Genomic DNA, 19,189 nt, shown 5'->3' with positions numbered 1-19,189 from the left:
GTTCACCTGGACTGTAACCTGGCCAAAATTGACTGCTCGGACGAGACTGTCTTTCTCGTCCCTTCAGAGGCGAGCTCCAAGGTCGGGCACGATCGCTGCAAAAGCACTGATTCTATTCGAATGGAAATCAGCATCACATCCCCGTTTTAAAAGGTCACGTAATGAGCTGCTGCTTGTGGCTAAACTTGAACGGACTTGGTGCAGTAAAGGCACCAAAGGTACACTCAACAAAAATATAAACGCAACACTTTTGTTACTGCTCCCATTCCCCATGGGATGGACGTAGAGACCTAAAATTCATTCCAGATACACAATATAACCATCCCTCCCAAACAGTGGTCACAAATCAGTCCAAATGTGTGGTAGTGGGCACATCTGCTATATTGAGATAATCCATCCCACCTCACAGGTGTGCCACATCAGGATGCTGATCTGACTTCATGAGTAGTGCACAGGTGTACCTCAGACTGCCCACAACAAAAGGCCACCCTGGAATGTGCAGTTTTGTCTCACAGCAAAATGCCACAGATGCCACAAGCAATGAGGGAGCGTGCAACTGGCATGCTGACAGCAGGAATGTCAACCAGATCTGTCGCCCGTGCATTGAATGTTCATTTCTCAACCATAAGCCGTCTCCACAGGCGTTTCAGAGAATATGGCAGCACATCCAACCGGCCTCACAACCGCAGACCTCGTGTAACCACACCAGCCCAGGACCTCCACATCCAGCAGGTTCACCTCCAAGATCGTCTGAGACCAGCCACCCAGACAGCTGCTGGAACAATTGGTTTGCACAACCAAACAGTTTCTGCACAAACTGTCAGAAACCGTCTCAGGGACGCTCAACTGCATGCCCGTCGTCCTCATCGGGGTCTTGACCTGACTCCAGCTCGTCGCCGTAACAGACTTGTGTGGGCAAATGCTCACATTCGATGGCGTCTGGCACGTTGGAGAGGTGTGCGCTTCACGGATGAATCATGGTTCACATTGTTCAGGGCAGATGGCAGCTGAGAATGTCCCAGTTCTTGCATGGCCAGCATACTCACCGGACATGTCACCCATTGAGCATGTTCGGGATGTGCTTGACCGGCGTATACGACAGCGTGTACCAGTTCCCACGAATATCCAACAACCTCGCACAGCCATTGAAGTGGAGTGGACCAACATTCCACAGGCCACAATTGACAATCTGATAGACTCCATGCGACAATGTGTTGCACTGCATGAGGCAAATGGTGGTCACACCAGATACTGACCGGTTCTGGGTCCCCAGACCCCCAATAGCACACAAAACTGCACATTCCAGGGTGGCCTTTTGTTGTGGGCAGTCTGAGGTACACCTGTGCACTACTCATGATGTCAGATCAGCATCCTGATGTGGCACACCTGTGAGGTGGGATGGATTATCTCAATATAGCAGATGTGCCCACTACCACACATTTGGACTGATTTGTGACCACTGTTTGGGAGGGATGGTTATATTGTGTATCTGGAATGAATTTTAGGTCTCTACGTCCATCCCATGGGGAATGGGAGCAGTAACAAAGGTGTTGCGTTTATATTTTTGCTGAGTATATATTCTTTTATCTGGATCCTGCCAAACATCCAGTGCTGTTCTGCTACAGTAACAGTCAAAGGTTTGTGCACACCCATCAGGATAAAGCTGGTGCTGGTAGGGTACTACATTCCCCTTTTTCATGAGAAAATGTTGATCAGCCATGTTTAATTGGCATCATGGGAAAGAATCAGTCTTGACTTGTGTAAATACCTTAAAGTTTCAGCAAACTCAGAAACCAGCACGCTCAGCACCTTGCTCACACCTGTAACACAACAAGAAAGCAAGTCCATGTTAGGCGTGCTGCAGATGTCTTTGCTTAGCTGTCATTTCACCATTTTTTCAGTATGTTTTTAATGTGGATACGTATATAAATACAAGCAGGTATCGTTGCAGAAATTTAAAATCAGGCTGCATGACTAATGGAACAATTGCACTAAGACACGTATCTGCTGACATTTCAGAGCAGCAAAAAGATGCGAGCTGTTCTCATTTAATATCGAGTCTTACCACTTCCACTGAAAGGTCAATAAATTATATCCTGTTTTTTAACACAATCACATCCTGTTTATGAAGCAGCCTCACTCTAATTTCCTGTGACGTCATGCTGCCAGCCAGAGGAAAGGAAAAAAAAAAGAAGAAAAAAAAAGTAGTGTGTTTGCTTTTGTTTCCACTAAAGTAACCAACCATACACAACACTACACCGTTCACACTTTTGCATAACTGGCATACCTGCAGCTATAGTCTCAAATGGATTGGCTGACTCCAAAGAGAGGGCCTTCTTTTTCTTTTTCTGTGGAGAGGTCTCTTCGTTTACATTTGCACATTCCATCTGTTGCAATGAGGAAAAAAACTGATGACACCAAAATGTTTTCATGCATTCAAACATCAACCTAGCAGAGTTTCTCCTGCTCTGGAGAGTGACTATGTACACAAGTAGGTCTGGGCCATATCATACCGTTCATGGTAATACTGGTATAATGTTAGGCAACGATAAGAAAATGAAATATTGCGATAGAATATGGGTAAATGCGCGTGCTCAGTGCCTTTGTTTTCATACGCACATGGCCGAAAACGCATGGCAGCGACGGAGCATTAGTAGGGGGAAAGCGGATCGTTGAATGAAACGGATGAACTGGAACTGGTTTGGCTTTCGTCCATCAGATGCACAACAAAGCACATTTTTGGTAGCGCATGCAAGCCAGCCGTCGTTATTACCGTGTTTTTCGGACTATAAGGCACTCTTAAAATCCTTTACTTTCCTCAAAAATCAACAGTGCGCCTTATGGTCCAAAAATATGTATTTGACTTTTTTTATTTGGCACACTGCAGTTTGATGTTGCAAAGCAGCTCTTTTTAACTTGTGTGGATATTATACATGGTTATGCTCAGGATATGTCAGCCCATTTCCACTGGAAATGCCTTTTGGTTAAACTGTCAGCGAGGAATTTGCATTTGCACTGTTACATCAGCTGCTTGTTTAAGTGAAAATACATTGATGGGGTGTTTGCACTAAGTTGTGAAATTGTAAAGTATTTTGTTTGCATTAATTATCTTGTCAGCTATATCGTTATTGCGAATTTTCAAATATATATCGTGATAAATATATTGTCCTGCCTTATACACAAGCACAATTTGTCCGCAGTGAAATGTTTTAAGGAAGAATAACACTCCCAATCTACAAATCATTTTTCACACATACACCTCAGCCCTGAACTTTTCTAGATCCACATCTCTCCATGTAATGGAGCATGATCCTGCCAGCAGAGGCTCCATGAGGTCCAACACCATGAATGTGAGAAATGTGCAGTGAATAGGTGATGATCATGTGACCTGCCTCCCTCACCAAAAGCAGAGTGTTTCCAGTCTCTAAGGCTACTCTGGACAATGACTCTCCTGCCACTGTAAGGAGTTCATGTGGGAAAACAGCCTGAGATGAACAATCTTACTGACACTACTGCATCAAAATTACACATACAGAATATTAAGAACGGCCTAATGAACGACTGTCTTCACACAGATCCCAGCACAGCTACTATTTTTAGACTGCTACCGTGAAGCTTGTTGATTTCACGACGGTCCTTCATTGTGCAACATCACCTCTGTTTTAAACTGGCCTGAACTTCACGTGAAGGGTTTGTTTCCCGGTTTGAGACAGTCATCGAGCCTCAAGGACCTGAGGGAGGAAATTCAAAGGCAACACCAGAACAGTAGCGCGTGCCACAGTGGCATCGTCGTGCAGGAAGACGGACCACACCTGAACAACCATCTCAACCACTCTTCAGATTTGCTTCCTTTTCACTCTGTCCACGTACCAGAAATGAGAGTCCTTTTAAAATGTCACTAACGTAACACACTCCGTGTGAATGAGGAAAAGACTGATCACACTGAAATATTTAATGCTTCCAAACATCAAAGCAGGCTTTCTCCAGGCTCAAATGGGCCTCTGGAGACTGACTGTATCCACGATCGGGCCGTACTGAAACCAAAACTATCTCCTAAAGGAGACACAGCATGCATTGTAGAGGCACAAGATAATACCTTCAAAGGAGTGGATCTAAAAACACACTGAAAGGAAGAGCAGCCAAATTGGATGTCAAACCTTCCACTAGAAAGAATTACATGCATATCAAGAGACAAAAACAAAGATTTCGGGACCCTTTTTGAAAGATGTGGCTCTAATAACGAGTCAGTCTAATAACTGATTCATGTTACTCATGCACCGGTGGGTCTGCTATCATTTTTGAATGGACACAAATATTAAAAATTCTCTGGATTTCCATTTTTTAAAGAAACAAGTTTTGGGTGCTATTGGACAGCCATCCTCACCTCCTGAGAGCTCGTCTGTCTCAGCCCGTTGTTGTTGTTCACCATCATGTTTAGTGCTGCTGGCATCAGTTTTCCTGCCGTTGCTCCTGCGTCCTCCATTGTGAGACAACAGAACTGCAAATGGAAAACCTGACTTTAAAAAAAAAAAAAAAAAAAAAAACACTCAGCTTTGTCAGCATCAATGTTAGAGTGTAGTTTGAATTAATGTGGGTTTGTGTTTTAATACATAAAAATGATAAATCAGCTACACCATAATAGAATCAGCCAATTAAAATATTGTCCAATAAAATGAAATAAACTCCCAGCTTACTTATATATTAAGATTTATGCATTTCTTTTAATTGAAATTTACACAGAAAACTACTAATTAAACCCAGTTCAGCATGTTACTGATAACTGCATCCCACGATGAAAAACAATGGTATCTTTCTTAGTGTTAAAATACCACTGTCTGTTTAAAAGGTGACCTTTGCAAATGCTGCTTTTGGCTAACAATTCATGAGTCTGAGACCAACACAGCATGTCGAGCACAATGTAGTCCGTCTGTTTGATTCCTCTGTACTGTGACGAGGACATCCTGAACCTTCTGCTCATATTTGTGTTGGTTTAAATAACACATGACACTATGTGTCTATACTATATTATGTCTGCACGGTTTTTAAAATATGAGATCGTTAGCTTCAGCTTAGTAAGATTCAGAAATGTACAATAATGTTAACCCTTTCTAATCAAAACTTTCATTCAGCATCCATTATGGTGGACGGCAGGACTTCCTAACTCCCGTTTCCAACCCATTTTCATGCTTGAGGAAGCAGACGGCTGAGAAACGCAGAGAGGATTTGACTCAGATTTGTAAAAGGGGAGTCGGACTTATAGTGTGCAGGGAATGAGGTGGAGGCAGCCATGATTTTTTAAACTATTTACTCTGTTGATTTATAGAATTTATATTTGCTAGAAGTGCAATACTGTACCTTTCTTTACTTTAAAGAGTCAATTTCAACTCTGCTGAAATTGGGTTGAAAGACTTTCTAACACAAACAGGAAAACAGGAGAAACTGGCCACAGTAACCAACACTGGATTACATTTAAAGACTAATGAGGTAACCAGGTTTCTGAAAATGTCAGAGTGCACAAACCACAGGGAGGTGCTTCTCTGTAAAAACAGCTAAAAAAAAAAACCTCTTAAGCATATTTAAGCTCGTATGTTCATATCAATGGCCTGATTTGGAAGTGGCAGAGGCAGGAAGTAACAAAGTAAAAATACCCTGTTACTGTACTCAAAAACTTTCTGGTATCTGCACTTTGCTTTAAAAGAGGCATATGCAAACATATGTGCGCATCTTAAATGAAAGGAACAATGACACATAAAAAGACAATCCTACTGGTGTTTCCATCACCTGTGCTTATCACACAGAAAGGGATGAAAGAGGCACAAAGATAATTTATCCTTAATCGAAAGCGCTATACAGGGCTGAGGTGATAAAGTAGGCCAAAAGTAGTAAGGCTTTTAAAGTGGCAGGTAGGGCTGCCACGATTAGTCGACTAGTCACGATTACGTCGACTATCAAAATCGCCAACAACTAATTTAATAGGCGACGCGTCGTTTGTAAGATCCCAAAAGACGCAGGAATAAGTAGTAGGATTTGAGAGTGTAATAACGGCCTGAAACAGAAGATGGCAGCACTAAATTGTAAATGGCCTGCATTTGTATAGCGCTTTTCTAGTACCTAAGGACCCCAAAGCGCTTCACACTACATTCAATCACCCATTCACACACTGGCGATGGCAAGCTACATTGTAGCCACAGCTGCCCTGGGGCGCACTGACAGAGGCGACTGAGCACTGCATGTACAAGGATGCCAGCTGCCGTTAAACCCCGAAGAAGAAGAAGCTGTGTCCCAGAATTCATAGCGCAGCCCTGCTCAGTTTCCAACAATGGCGGCAGCTAGTTAGTTTTAATATTACTCTTATTATTCTTTCTGGGTCACAAAATAAACGTTTAACATATTTTCAGGCGGGGATGTTGCTGTGTAAACCTCAAATATCTGCTCAGTTTATCAAGACACCACGTATTTTCAAAAGCGCTCCGACGTTTTCGGAGACGTCTGTTACCCACTAGCTCGATAGTTAGCCGGGGGCGAGGCTAACTAGAGCCGTGAGAACACCGGACTCCCGGCTAATCGTTTTCAAACCCACCGCTGTCTTTCCTACTCAGGTTAAACATGATATATGAGTCACTTAGAGAACTTAAAAATGTTGTTGTTTGGCTTTTTTCAGTGTTTTATTTGTTGCTGAGTAAATCGGTTTGGCTGAGATTAAAGTTTTTACACAGCTGAATAAACGTCAAGCAGACAGCTGATTATCAGAAGTGTGAGATGCTCCAGAATTTACTCCGGTGTCCTGTTATATTTTAGATAGCAAGGAGTTTATTAAACTTCACCGAAACAATCTGCAAATTTCATTAAAATTCAATAAACTATCATCTTGTCTTTATTTTTAGTTAGCACAGACCTTAAACACTTAATGCTGTAAGCTAATGATAGTTATATAAGAGCAGATGCTGCTGGTGCAATAAGCTGTACGTTTTACGTCCAATGGATGATGATCTGATTAGTCGACTAATCGCAAAAATAATCGCAGACTAGTCGACTATCAAAATAATCGTTTGTGGCAGCTCTAGTGGCAGGTATTTAAAATGCAAAGTTTCTAACAACTCTAAAAATATCAGCAATTACACAAACTGTTTCTATGTACTCTGTCACACAGTGTGCATGTTAGCTAAAGGTACCGCCGCTGTATTTACAAGGAGATGAGAGCTAAATTTACTCAGAGATGGAGAAAGACAGGAGATGACAGGAAGAACAAAGTTCTATTTAAAGATATTTGATAAACAGGAAATGTAAAGCTTAGGTGTAATGTCATCAGCTTTAAATCAGATATTGGATCCGTATGGTTTGAAGTTTTTTTTTTTTTTTTTAAATATTGTGAAACATCCTGAAGTGTATACTTTGTGTTATTCAGTGGTTGTATGAAAACACCCAGCAGTCTAGCGCAAGATAAACAGGTTAACTTGCTGTATTGTGGTAAATAAACAATAAAAACACAGTTTTACTGTCTATGTGTTGGACTGGTACACAGTGGCTGTATTGCTCATGGTCAGAGTTAGGTTAGACCAAGTGTAGCAGAGATGAATTTGAATTTAAGCTGATGATGTGTACATTTGCCTCATATGCAGACAGTATACTGTCAGTGTAGAGCAGGGCTGTCAAACTCCAGGCCTCGAGGGCCGGTGTCCTGCAGGTTTTAGATCTCACCCTGGGTCAACACACTTGAATCAAATGATTAGTTCATTACCAGGCCTCTGAAGAACTTCAAGACATGTTGAGGTCATTTATCCATTTAAATCAGCTGCGTTGAATCAAGGACATCTAAAACCTGCAGGACACCGGCCCTCGAGGCCTGGAGTTCAACATGTGTGGTGTAGAGGGTGAAATACTTGGTTAAATCTTGTTGAATTCAGTTGTGTAAATCCCCAAAAAGCAGTAAACCTGAGAGGAGCAGCAGCACGGGTTAGCTGATCTCAGCCTGTACAAAAATAACCTGTGTGAGTTCTCAATAGTAATGAATGCGAGTTGTGATCCTTTTCCCCAAACTGAGCCACTACACCTGATCTCTGGGTTCCCCCACCTGCTGAATCCCACTCAAACTCCTGATGACACTCATTTTTTTGTTTGGGTGTGGGGAAAAGTAAAAGAAATAATAATAATAATAATAATAATATATAATGACATTAATAAAGCACAAGGTTCAGTTACCTTTGTACAAAATTAGCTGGTAGAAACATCCTTCAAAGAGCTACTGATTACCTTCTTGAAAAAGTTGAATCAGTACTTCACTATTTACCAAAGTATTTTTAAGTATCTTCAGTTAAATAAAGAGTATCGGTACTTTCGCACCTTTGATACAAATTCATTAAATGGATACAGACCTTCAAGATTAATTAAATTAACAAATGCGACCTCTGATAAGGGGAAACGAATAATTCTCTTTGGAAAGTGAGGCCTTTCTTAAACGGACCAGCAAGGCTGCGTCTCTATTTGTCAGGAGATCATGGAAGGCCATGGCCTGTATATCCCGTCCCCACAGCCGCAGAGCCCTGTCTTACATAATGCTTAGTTTCCATTACAGGCTTCAGCTGGTGTCACTTTGCTCCAGCTCAGGCTCTTTGAAAGCTGGGACCTTCTTCTCTCAGCTCTCACCTTCCTCATTAATCACAAATTCAACTGTGAGAAGTTATTAGTTAAAACTCTGTTTAGCAAAACCTTGTTTTTTCTGGTTTACCGAGTTAGCCTAGCTGCTAATAGCTACTTAACAGCTACTTTTGCTAAGATTTAAAAAATAAAATAAAGGTAACAGGCACTTACAAGATGTTCAGGATCTATGTTGAAGAGTTAAATAGCCTCATGTAGTCGTTGAAAAGATGTCAGAAGAACTGCAAAGTAAGTTACTCCACTGCTAATTTCTTCATAGTCCAATGGACTACTTGCACTAACACTTCCGCGTTCTATGTAGTCCTGCCCCAGTGCTTCCGGTGCGGTTAAACCATGGCGACGTTCTACACTCGATGCCTACAAGAGCTCCCAAAATTGAACATCACCGATGTTCATCGGATTTGCAGAGTGACGACTACCCCCGCCAGCAAATTAGATAAAGGATTTAAGTTATATGCTGCATCATATATACACAACTACGAAGGTAAGAAAACGTAAATTAACCGACAAAGAAACGCTAGCTAACGTCAAATGCAAACACTACGTTACTCCGCTATGTCCTTCATTTGATGTCAGTTCTCTACATTACATGTTTTCTTAAACGGTGTTTTATGTCGTCCTAAACTATAGTTGAGGTTTTCTTAACTAATGTCACTTTTGTTGTTAGACACTGTTATAATGGCGTTAGGTAGTTGGCTAACTATGGAGGTAGTTAACTACCTAATGCTACTCTTGCTAAGTGTAAAATATATATGTTTAAGACATGCTGAAATGAGTAATACAGAAATAATGCTAATGGTACTTGTATCTTTATTCAGTGTCCAATAAAGACAGGTTGTCAGGGGAGGTCGGTGTGAGAGCCCTGTGCTACAGGTCAATGAGGAAGAGTGAGGCACCACACAGACTAAGTGTAGGCAGGAAGCTGTGTAAAGTTGTTAATCCCCGTTCTGTGGGGTTCAGTTCATTTAAGCATTAGTTAAGTTCATTCCTAAAGGCCCATCAACTTGAATGTTTTCCTTGTCTCCCTGCTTTATCACTCCTAATTTGACTAGTCAGATAGTTAAATCAACGTGTGTTTGGGTGATCAGAAACATTTGACAACAAGTTAATACTGCAAATATACACAATCTAAGTTATTACGGTTATCAAGCATGGTTAAGTTGTTTTAATAGGGAGAGAAGGAAACACTAAGCATTCAGGAGGGTACGTAACCATAACACTGAACTATGTTCCTGTTCGGCTCTTCCATGAAGATGTTACATTTTTAATTTTCGTTCTTTCTTCTTAGATTAAGCTTCTGGATTCATCGCCGGTGATACTGACACATAGTAGGGCTGCACGATATTAGGAAAACCTGCGATGTGCGATAACTGTGATCAATACTGCGATAACGATATGACTTGCGATAAAATAAATAGCAAAAAAAAAACAAAAAACAAATACATAATTTCCGTTTTACTGCACAGTTTTATTTAATGAAAGCTGCTGTATTAGCAGTGTAACAACAAAGTGCAGTCAAACATTGAAACATTGCCCCCATAAAAAAATTTCTGAGGCTTGAATTCTGAAAGACATCCTTCCCGGTCTCTATAATTAGTTTTAAATAAACATAACTTAAATTATACTGCAAATTATCTCTATGCAGTTGTTCATCATTTTACCACTCACCAAGTAGTTATGATGCAAGTCAAAACTGGAGTGGAAACTTTACTAGATTAAACTATAGGTAAGAACTTGTCTGCTGTGGGAACACACCAAAGAACAATTGTCTACCTTTGTGGTCGTACTGGCCAAGACTAATATTATCAACAATTAAGAACAATGTAGGTAGTGTGTTTTTGTAATTTTTTGAAAAAAAAAAAAGGTTTCTCTATCTTGCATTCATCCTTCCTGAGTGAATGTTTTTTATGGCAAGTTCTTGTTAAGGAAAACCAACATGTTTACTCTCCAAGGTTTTAAACATGTGCGCTGACATGTTACTATGTTTCCTGATGTACTAAAAAGTCTCTCTGAAGGTGAGCTACTTGCAGGTATGCAGAGATACTTCCTTGCAAGCTTGCTTAGCTGTGGGAATGTCATTTTGTGGAGTTTCCACCATGCCAAGGGGTCTTCCTCACTGTCTATGGCCGTGGATAGCAAGTAGCTGTTAAGCTCAGCTTCAACAGCTTGTGAGAGATGCATAAACGAGGAGGTAGGGATTGGAGCTGCCTTGAAGAAACTGCCCAGGGACTTTTTTGCCTTCTTCAGGGGACGACTGGGTGGATCATCTGTCTGGGCCTCTGGTTCAGCGGAGCTTCTCTCCTGGAACAGAAAGCAGATTATAAGAAAAGTAAACATTTTGGACTAAATATGAATTGAAAGGTTTTATATATAAGCATGCATGAATACCTTCTGTGCCACTGCTTCCATTTCTGACATCACTCTGGTCTTGATGTCTGAGACTCGATCAGTGCTGGTGTAGCTGACTTTAAATCTGGGATCCATGAAGCACGCCATGTCCATAAGTTCCTGGGTAGCTGGATTTTCATATTTAGTAATCAGGTACTCGAGGATTTTCTTCTTAATTGATTTTGTCAAATCACTGTCTTCTTCCTTCTCTGCAAGCACCGACGTCTTCATCAGATGAAGGACTGGTTTTACATATGAAACACTAACGTAGCTCTCACCAGACAGGGCATCTGTAAAGTCTTGCAGGGGGTGTAATGCCTGGTTGACAGACTCCAGTACCTCAAGATCCTGCCAAGTAGGAATCAAGTGTCTTGATTTCTTGTCTGCTGAGATGACATCAGAAATGGCCCGCTGCTGCTCCAGGACTCTCTCAATCATCTTCTGCCTGGAACCCCACCTGGTTGGGCATTCTGTGATCAGTGTGTGCTCTGGGAGGTTGAGCTTCTGCTGTGCTTTTTTCAGAGCCATCTTTGCTTTCCAGCTGCGGCAAAAATGTCCAACTAACTTTTTGCAAAGTCCAATGGCTCGGGCAATGCGGGCATCATCTTTGATAGAATTTTCTGGAGAAATAAGAGGAAACAAAAAAACTGTCATGTTTAAAACCTTTTTTTTTAAAAAAAAAAACTAATTGAAATTTATAACTAAAGTTGTCTAAAAAGGTAACATTATCCTTATCAATATCAATTTGATAATAATGTATAGCACATTTTCATTGCTAAAAAGATCTGCCTTGAATAAAACTTACCGATTGCAAGGTGCAGCCTGTGTCCAAAACACTGAAGTCTGACCCAGTTGTTTAGCTCCGTGGCTCTCACAACATTGGCACCGTTGTCTGTGGTGATGCACACTTGTCGATCTTCTTTAAGATCCCAGCTGGCTAACACCTCACGTAATACATGGGCTATATTTTCACTAGTGTGGGAGTCTGGAAAATACACAGTCTCTAGACACCGTGTTTTCAGTTCAAAGTCTTCGGTGAGGAAGTGCACTGTGAAACTCATATATGGTTCCGTTGTACGACTTGACCATAGGTCTGTAGTGCTTGCGTAGTTTTCAGCTTGGCTCAGTTCAAACATGACGGTCTTGCGGCATGTTTCATACATTTGTGGAATGGCGACATGTGAAAAGTAGTTTCGTGAGGGGATGCGGTATCTCTGGTCCACTTTATGTATCAGACTGGTGAAGCCCTCTCTGCTAACTGTATTTATAGGCATCATGTCTTTAGCCAAAAAATGTGTAATGGCCTCTGTTATTTCTTTGTACCGCTTCGACGTTTTCTCATAAGGAATTCCACTTGAAAAACTCTGATACAGAGACGGCTGTTGGACTGCTGCGCTCTTTGTCTTAACATTAGCAACCTTTGTTTGGCTAGCCCTATCTTTCTGGAACTCTTCAAACAGTTCTCTGTGGTTGTATTGAAGATGATGGTGGAGATTAGTCGTGTTTCCTCTGGTGGTTGCCACGAGTGTTTGGCAAGTTTTGCAGAGTACCTGTGTTTGGAGAACGTCGTCTTTATCAAATCCAAAGTACCTCCAAATAAGTGAGGTACTATTTTTTTTTTTTTTTTTTAGCCACGAGTTCAGTAGCATTCTCGTCACGCGTCTCGCTCTCAGCCATTACAACTCTGACTCGTTGCTGCAGCGTTGTTCGCGCCCGACCTGCGTAGGAGGCGGGCCTCTAATCCATTTGATTGGTTAATGCCGTGAAGGGCTCTATTCGACTGGTCAAATGTGTAAATGGATTTCTTTGATTGGTAAATTCTTTACAGCACGTGTGTAAACATTTTAAGGTACCCAATTATCGCAGTTTACGCCGTCTTTTGCGATGGGCCCATCGCGCAGGCTGATATCGCGATGACAATAAATTTTCGATTTATCGTGCAGCCCTAACACATAGCCAGTGCTCCTGTGTGGCAGGCGCTGTTATGTGCAATCACACAGTGGCACTGCTCTTCCAAACAGCACACTACTCACAACTCAGAGTGCCGGTTGTCCCCCCTGTGCATAGCTGCACGGAATCTGAACAGCAATGGCACAAGCCACGGACAGTGGTAATTTAAATGAGGTTAAAGTTTTTGAATTAGTCCATGTTTACATATGAACAGCAACACCATCCATAGTAAATGTGTCTTCTGTTAGGGTGTGAGGCCAGGACCCATCAACTCCATGATCTTCACTAAGCCAGTACCAAATAGGATGGCCCAGACTGGAGTACGGTAATTACATTTGTAAAATTTGGTTTCACGTGTTACAAATGTATGTTGCTATTTTTTTCATACATACATGTGTCAGAATAGGTATTAATTTACATACAACATTACACTTTCTGAAGACGGCTAACTCAGTCATGTACATATACATCCCAGTCTCTAACTTATGCACTACTGTTTTACACCTTTTAGTTTTTAGTTTAGTTGTTGTTCAGTATAATAACCTTCTCCCTTACATTATTGTCATTGATGTTTTCTTTAGGAGTGGCTTCTACAGAGGCATGGTGGGTCCGTTACCAGATCCCTGCTTGTTCAGAATAACGGAGGCATATGCAAAATTTAATATTGAGGACAGGCCACTTGTGACCACAATGAACATGAGACCTGACAAGCCCCTTGTGGAAAGTGCCTTTGGGCTGGTGCAGGAGGGCAGTGTTCTGTCATATCAGCAGCCGGTTTTGACAACCTGGTACATCACACTACACCGCGATGCACCACCAACACCGCACTTGCCTCTGGAGGGGTATGACATCTTGCCATCAGATTGTGTGTTTGTGTGCTCAGAAGAAGAGCTTCTGCATCTGAAAAGCTTGTCTGTAACTCTGGAAATGGCTCACAAAATAGAGGAAGCTACACGTGAGCAAAGCTCTTCGTCTGAGTGGCATCAGCTCCGCAGGCCCAGAGTGACTGCCTCTAGGTTTTGGGAGGTGTGTCACGTCAGAGGCCAGAGCTCGGCCGAGTCACTAGCAGAGCGTATATTGAAGGGAACAAGGCAGACAGCAGACATGAGGAGAGGAACTGAGATGGAGCCTGCAATAGCAGCAGAGTATAGTAGGCTAATGAATGTTAACTACTCACCCTGTGGTCTGGTCATTCACCCCATTGCTTGCTGCATCTCCTGATGGTGTTGTTTTTGACCCCAATGAATACCCCCAGTTTGGCTTCGTCGAATTCAAATGTCCCAATGTACAAAACTTTATTGACTGCAAATATGTGCAGATGGAATGTGGTACCCCTAAACTAAAAAAGAGCCACGCATATTACTGGCAAGTGCAAGGACAACTGCTCATCAGTGGGATGCAGTGGTGTGACTTTGTTGTGTGGGCACAAGAGGACTACCTAGTGCAAAGAATATACATGGATATAGATGTGCACAATGCAATCAGAGAAAAGGCAGACTATTTCTTTTTTTACATATATATGCCAAGATACCTGTGTTTGAAAAAATGAACAGTGAAAACAGCAAAAAGAAAAACAGATCCTTCAGGCTGGAACAAAATAACTGATGTTTTATTTTCAATATATTTCATGAATTCTTTTGTTGTTACATGTTACCTTTATGTGACATCAATAAACTGTTATTTAAGCAATGGCATCAATTTAATTTTTAAAAACACACATTAAAACATTGAATTTGTGCAGAACTTATTTACATGGTAAGTATTTAAAACTCCATGCCTAGCATACTGATATACATTTAGACAATAACTGAACTGTAGAAAATGACAAATGGTATTTTTGATGTTACAAAAGTTCAATGTCACTTATGGTTTTAAAACGATTTAGTGATTTACTTTATAATTTTGATAAATAGTTTTGTTGAATCTGAATAGTAATAATAGTAGTATAATTAAACAGTATTATTAACATTAAACATTTGCAATGAATTTGAATTATCAATAACTGAAACTCAACTATCAGCACTCAAGTACCAGTTCTGTAATCAAGTATTGTCAGCTGAGAAGGAAGAAATGCAACTGTAGTGGCCTCAGCTGCAGGTCATTTTCCATAAGTTACTTGTACTGGCACTGGTGTCTTGGGAAAAATCCATCTTGTCTCACTTAACCCATTTTTTAACTAATGCTGTGTTCTGGTAATTTGACAGCATACATGCCACTGCAAACAGTTGGTTGATATTATAAACATGTGACATGGTAATGATGCTATCAAAAAGTTTGTTCTGTTTGATCCTCCTAATGACTCGCTCCACATGTACCCTGAGACTGGCTATGTCCTGCGTCTCCTTAACCTGGTATGCTGGCATCTGCTTCTGCTTAGATAGAAAAGGTGGGCAGTACACTTTGCATTTACAACAATCAGTGATTAGGAAGCCCTTATCTACCATCACTGCCATGTCTTCAGTCAACTTCTCAGCAATGCCTGATTGTTTGAATAGTTCCTTGTCACTAACCGAACCAGCATACAGATTAGAGATGAATGTCACTGGACCATGTGGAGCTATGCCAACCAGGGCTTTCATCCTACAGTGGGATTTGTACGAAGAGTACATTTCACTTTGGAGAAGTGGTGAGGATGGTGTCTGACACCTCAGCTCTGTACAGTCAAGGATCATCTGGGTGTCTGAGAAATCTTTGAATTCCTCAGGGAGGTAAGCTTGCACTTCTTCACGTGTAAGCCAGATGCACTGAGACCCCAGTGCAGTGGCAAGAAAATTTGTCCATGTTGCAATAATGCGGCTCACTGTGGACTGGTGTATGTTAAATCGGTGTGCCAGGTCCCTCTCCTTCAAACCAACTGACAGGAAAACCAGGAAAAGAAAAAACTCGTCAATTGGCTGTAGCAGCTGCCTCTGGAAGGTGAAAACAAAAGGGAAAATGTTACTCCTTAAGCTATGAACTAGTAAAATTATTCTTTTCTTGGCTAAATGTTTTGTAATGGTTAGGCATACCATACTGTACCATGGGGTAAACAATGAGGTGCTGTAGTGCACAGGTGTATGTATGTAAAGGATACTGAGTCTAGCATACATACACCTGTGTATGTATGCTACTGTACATAAAGTAATGTTATTGTACATAAATACAATAACATTACACCTCTAGTTCTAACTACCAACAAACCCATAACCTACTGTTGATGTGCGTGCAGGTGTCAACACTTCTTCGTTCCGATTGGCAGCTGACTTGGCTCTTGAAACCCGGATAATTTTATAGATGCAAGGCTCAATCAAAACCCAGAATGCCATCAAATGATCATAGCTTGGAAATCTATTCACGAGAGAGACATACATCGTGTCAATCATTAATTAACATTACACACTGACATAAAAATAATGTGAACTGTGACAAATATGCTAATGGTATGCTGTATAAAATAGTCTGATTAAGAGTATTTGGTGTTGTATTTTACCTGTAGCATTAGGATATCGTTTAAATACTAAAGCATCTACATAAAACATACAATCAGCAGAGAAAAAGTAAATATCTATTTTGTTTTCATTAAGACTGGAAAAACTTTCTAAATTTAACTGATGGTGACCTTGGTATATTTTAAACAGTTAGCTTGAATAGAACTTAGATGTACCTGGTATAGAATCGGATGTCAGTGTCGGAGCCAGCAAAACGCTGTAACCCAAATTCTCGCTGGACACGTAACTCCTGTATTTCCTTCCTCAGAGTCTCCACGTCTTCGGACAGGTCTTCTGCAGCTGATGCAGATATGTCCAATGCAGACGGCTCAGGGACTGAGCAGTAGTCATGATCTCTTGTAAGACTGTGCTCTTCTTGATCGTCAGGAGGAACTAGTTCAGGGCGTCGCTCCGTTCTCTCCCAAACACTACGCCGCGGTGGTTCAACTTTATAGCCATTCCACTCAAAAAGTGTTGGTACAGCACCTTTAATAAGCCGCCTTCGACCATCGAGGGTTGTTGGCTCTATGAGTTGATCACTGGCAAAGTGTCTGCAGCAGACCCTGGTGTGAGAGGTAATCGTGAAATGATCCCGGCGTATATTTACCAGCCATTGTCTTCTCAAGTCGGAATGGGTCGGAAAGGCATGAAAACTTAGTATGCCGTTAAATTTGGCTGAAGCTGAACAAAGTGGGACACAGCGATGCTCGGAGTATTTCTTCTCCTGTTTTTGAAAATGTTCTGTTTTAAATACTTTTCTTTTTATACTCATTCTGAAGCGACATTAGCATAGCTACCGATAGATAAGCAAACGTACCGGAAACGCACAAGCGGTACTATTTGGAAACGGAAATACGTCACATGCCCTAGTGCAAGTAGTCTATTAAAGAACTTTCATCACATCAAAGACATTAAGAGGGAGAGATGACACTCAAAGAATCATGAACGTTTTGAAGTTTTCATGTCCTGTTGAACCCTAAAGTTAAAGTTTATTTTTATAATGTTTCAAATTAATGACCCAAAATACTGCAAGTGCTTGGACTTACTTATGTAAGGACCCATGAGCAACTCTAAGTGGGAAAAGGCGCCAAACCAGTATATATTTCAGTGTAGCTGTGTAAGTAATTACAGTCACATTCTTCTTAATCATTGTTTAGTGATTCCTCATAACATACTGTAACGTCCCAATATGGCGATAACGCATCAAAGCTCTAATTCAAAGCTAACAACCATTAATTTAAGCTAAAAAAGACAAACTGTCTGCTAACTGCTTGTCATGAGGGGTACCTTCAAATCTCTTCATTTTTCCTGGGTGAATCAAATCAATGGAATTATACAGAAAAAGATTAGAGCTGCCTGTGAGTGAAGTGTGCATGGGATGAAGCTGCTGAGGTGGTGGATTTCAGTGCAGATCAATGCTGCTGCCTTGTGGCAAGAGAGTAGATTATGACATTGTACAGATGAACCAAAGAAGAAAGTACAGTTAGAGATGTGCTTTAAAATGGCTAGGCTGTGGTAATGATGCTCAACTGCTTCTTTCCATCTTCAAACAAAACTCACCAGTAAACATGACTTAGACTTAGAGGGAACTCTTGGTCTCTGTCTCTTCAATGTCTGATGTAATATTTCATGTAATTATCCTTTTATTGTTGTTATTATTAGTAGTATTTTGGCCTTTCTTTATTGACTGGGATCAATATCATGTCACTCTCAAGTTCTTGAGGGGGTGGGGGGTCAGATACAGGACTTCCACCCAAGACTCTGCATGTTTTATATTTTAATTCTTCAGTGTAGACCCACAATGACAATGTGTCCAAAGCAAAAAAGGAATGGTTGTCACAGTTATGTTACACAGTAGTTTTGTTACTCACTTTACTGCGAAATTGGGCAGGAATGAAGTACATTTCAAGTACAAATGAACCCCCCACCACCACCAAAGAAAGCCCAGCATCTGTAATATTTCATTTTCATAGAAATAAAGTAACTTTTTTTAATGAAGCCTGTAAAAACCTTGAGTTACCGTGTACCTCAAAAGGACATGTAGATCATTTCCACAGTAGCAGCTGTTGTCTGGCCAGCTTCATTAGCAGATGGTGTCTTGTGTTTCCAGCTGTAATGGCCACCTGTTCTCACTCGCAGGTGTGAAATTGCTGAAATCTGCACCTTCTCACTCTCACAAGAGCCACGACCTCCGTTGTCTCTATTTCACATCCCTTTTTTGTAACGTAAAGTTGGGTGCAGCGGCTGAATACAATTAGGTCGTTGTCCACTTTATATTTATTCATATTTATATATGTAAGACAAAGTGCTATTATGTCACCACTTAGTATTTTCTGTAGTCAAGTATTCCAGCGATTCATGCATGTAATTTCAGCTTGTCTCATATTTGTGTAGATGTTTATTCGACGTGTTTAGAGACTTTTGACCTGTTTGGGGACTTTTTGCTTCCCCTGTGTTTGTTTTCTGCCTCCATGTTTGCTTACTTTGGATCTTTGGCTTTCTCTGTAACTGCTACCTGATTACTCGTATTAACAACATGGCTGCTGTTGCCAGGCAGCTGAGGAGAAAGTTAAACGCTGCCTTGTTACAGTGGATGGATGCAGCTGCTGATTCGGCTAAACTTTCTATTATGTTGTAGCTGGAACTGTAAAAGCAAATTCAGACCAAACAAACAAACAAAAAACAACAACAGCAAAAACACGCTATAAATGTTATTTAAAATGATCAGG

The 19,189-nt window shown here is 41.0% G+C and overlaps 3 protein-coding genes and 1 long non-coding RNA gene across 7 annotated transcripts in view; 1 reads left to right on the top strand and 3 right to left on the bottom strand.

Annotated features, from left to right (window-relative positions):
• Positions 1 to 8,946, bottom strand: part of tex12 (testis expressed 12) — a 75,772-nt gene extending 66,826 nt beyond the window's left edge. For all 3 annotated transcript variants that reach the window (XM_080889176.1, XM_080889177.1, XM_080889175.1), the window contains exons 1-4: positions 8,809 to 8,946; positions 4,385 to 4,517; positions 2,288 to 2,387; positions 1,769 to 1,820 (exon numbers count right to left, since the gene is read on the bottom strand). In XM_080889176.1, coding sequence (XP_080745302.1) covers positions 1,769 to 1,820; positions 2,288 to 2,387; positions 4,385 to 4,483 — 251 coding nt within the window. In that variant the 5' untranslated portion in view covers positions 4,484 to 4,517; positions 8,809 to 8,946. The remainder of the gene's footprint in view (positions 1 to 1,768; positions 1,821 to 2,287; positions 2,388 to 4,384; positions 4,518 to 8,808) is intronic.
• Positions 8,947 to 8,988: 42 nt separating this feature from the next.
• Positions 8,989 to 14,682, top strand: LOC308401112 (uncharacterized protein; the record flags this gene model as incomplete). Of its 2 annotated transcripts, none has more annotated exons than XM_080889174.1 (4): positions 8,989 to 9,139; positions 13,065 to 13,153; positions 13,242 to 13,318; positions 13,575 to 14,682. In XM_080889174.1, the coding sequence occupies 4 exons, from the start codon at positions 8,989 to 8,991 to the stop codon at positions 14,212 to 14,214; spliced, it is 957 nt and encodes a 318-aa protein (XP_080745300.1). In that variant the 3' UTR covers positions 14,215 to 14,682. The 2 variants fall into 2 exon arrangements, 1 of the variants encoding a protein (XP_080745300.1); XR_013972462.1 differs by having other exon boundaries at positions 9,000 to 9,139; positions 9,944 to 13,153.
• Positions 10,491 to 12,692, bottom strand: LOC308401111 (E3 SUMO-protein ligase ZBED1-like; the record flags this gene model as incomplete). Its single annotated transcript, XM_080889173.1, has 3 exons — positions 10,491 to 10,956; positions 11,044 to 11,663; positions 11,849 to 12,692. The coding sequence occupies 3 exons, from the start codon at positions 12,690 to 12,692 to the stop codon at positions 10,561 to 10,563; spliced, it is 1,860 nt and encodes a 619-aa protein (XP_080745299.1). The 3' UTR covers positions 10,491 to 10,560.
• Positions 14,683 to 14,810: 128 nt separating the features above from the next.
• On the bottom strand, positions 14,811 to 17,145 carry LOC308401115. Its single transcript, XR_013972463.1, has 3 exons — positions 16,637 to 17,145; positions 16,185 to 16,320; positions 14,811 to 15,902 (listed from the first exon to the last, which is right to left on the bottom strand). It is a non-coding gene; the product is annotated as an uncharacterized lncRNA (long non-coding RNA).
• Between the last annotated feature and the right edge of the window lie 2,044 nt (positions 17,146 to 19,189).

The sequence above is a fragment of the Rhamphochromis sp. 'chilingali' genome, assembly GCF_963969265.1.
Source record: "Rhamphochromis sp. 'chilingali' genome assembly, chromosome: 8".
In the NCBI taxonomy this organism is placed as follows: Eukaryota; Metazoa; Chordata; class Actinopteri; order Cichliformes; family Cichlidae; genus Rhamphochromis; species Rhamphochromis sp. 'chilingali'.
The sequence above is the reverse complement of the archived record's forward strand: the minus strand, read 5'-3'. Positions and strand labels throughout refer to the sequence as shown.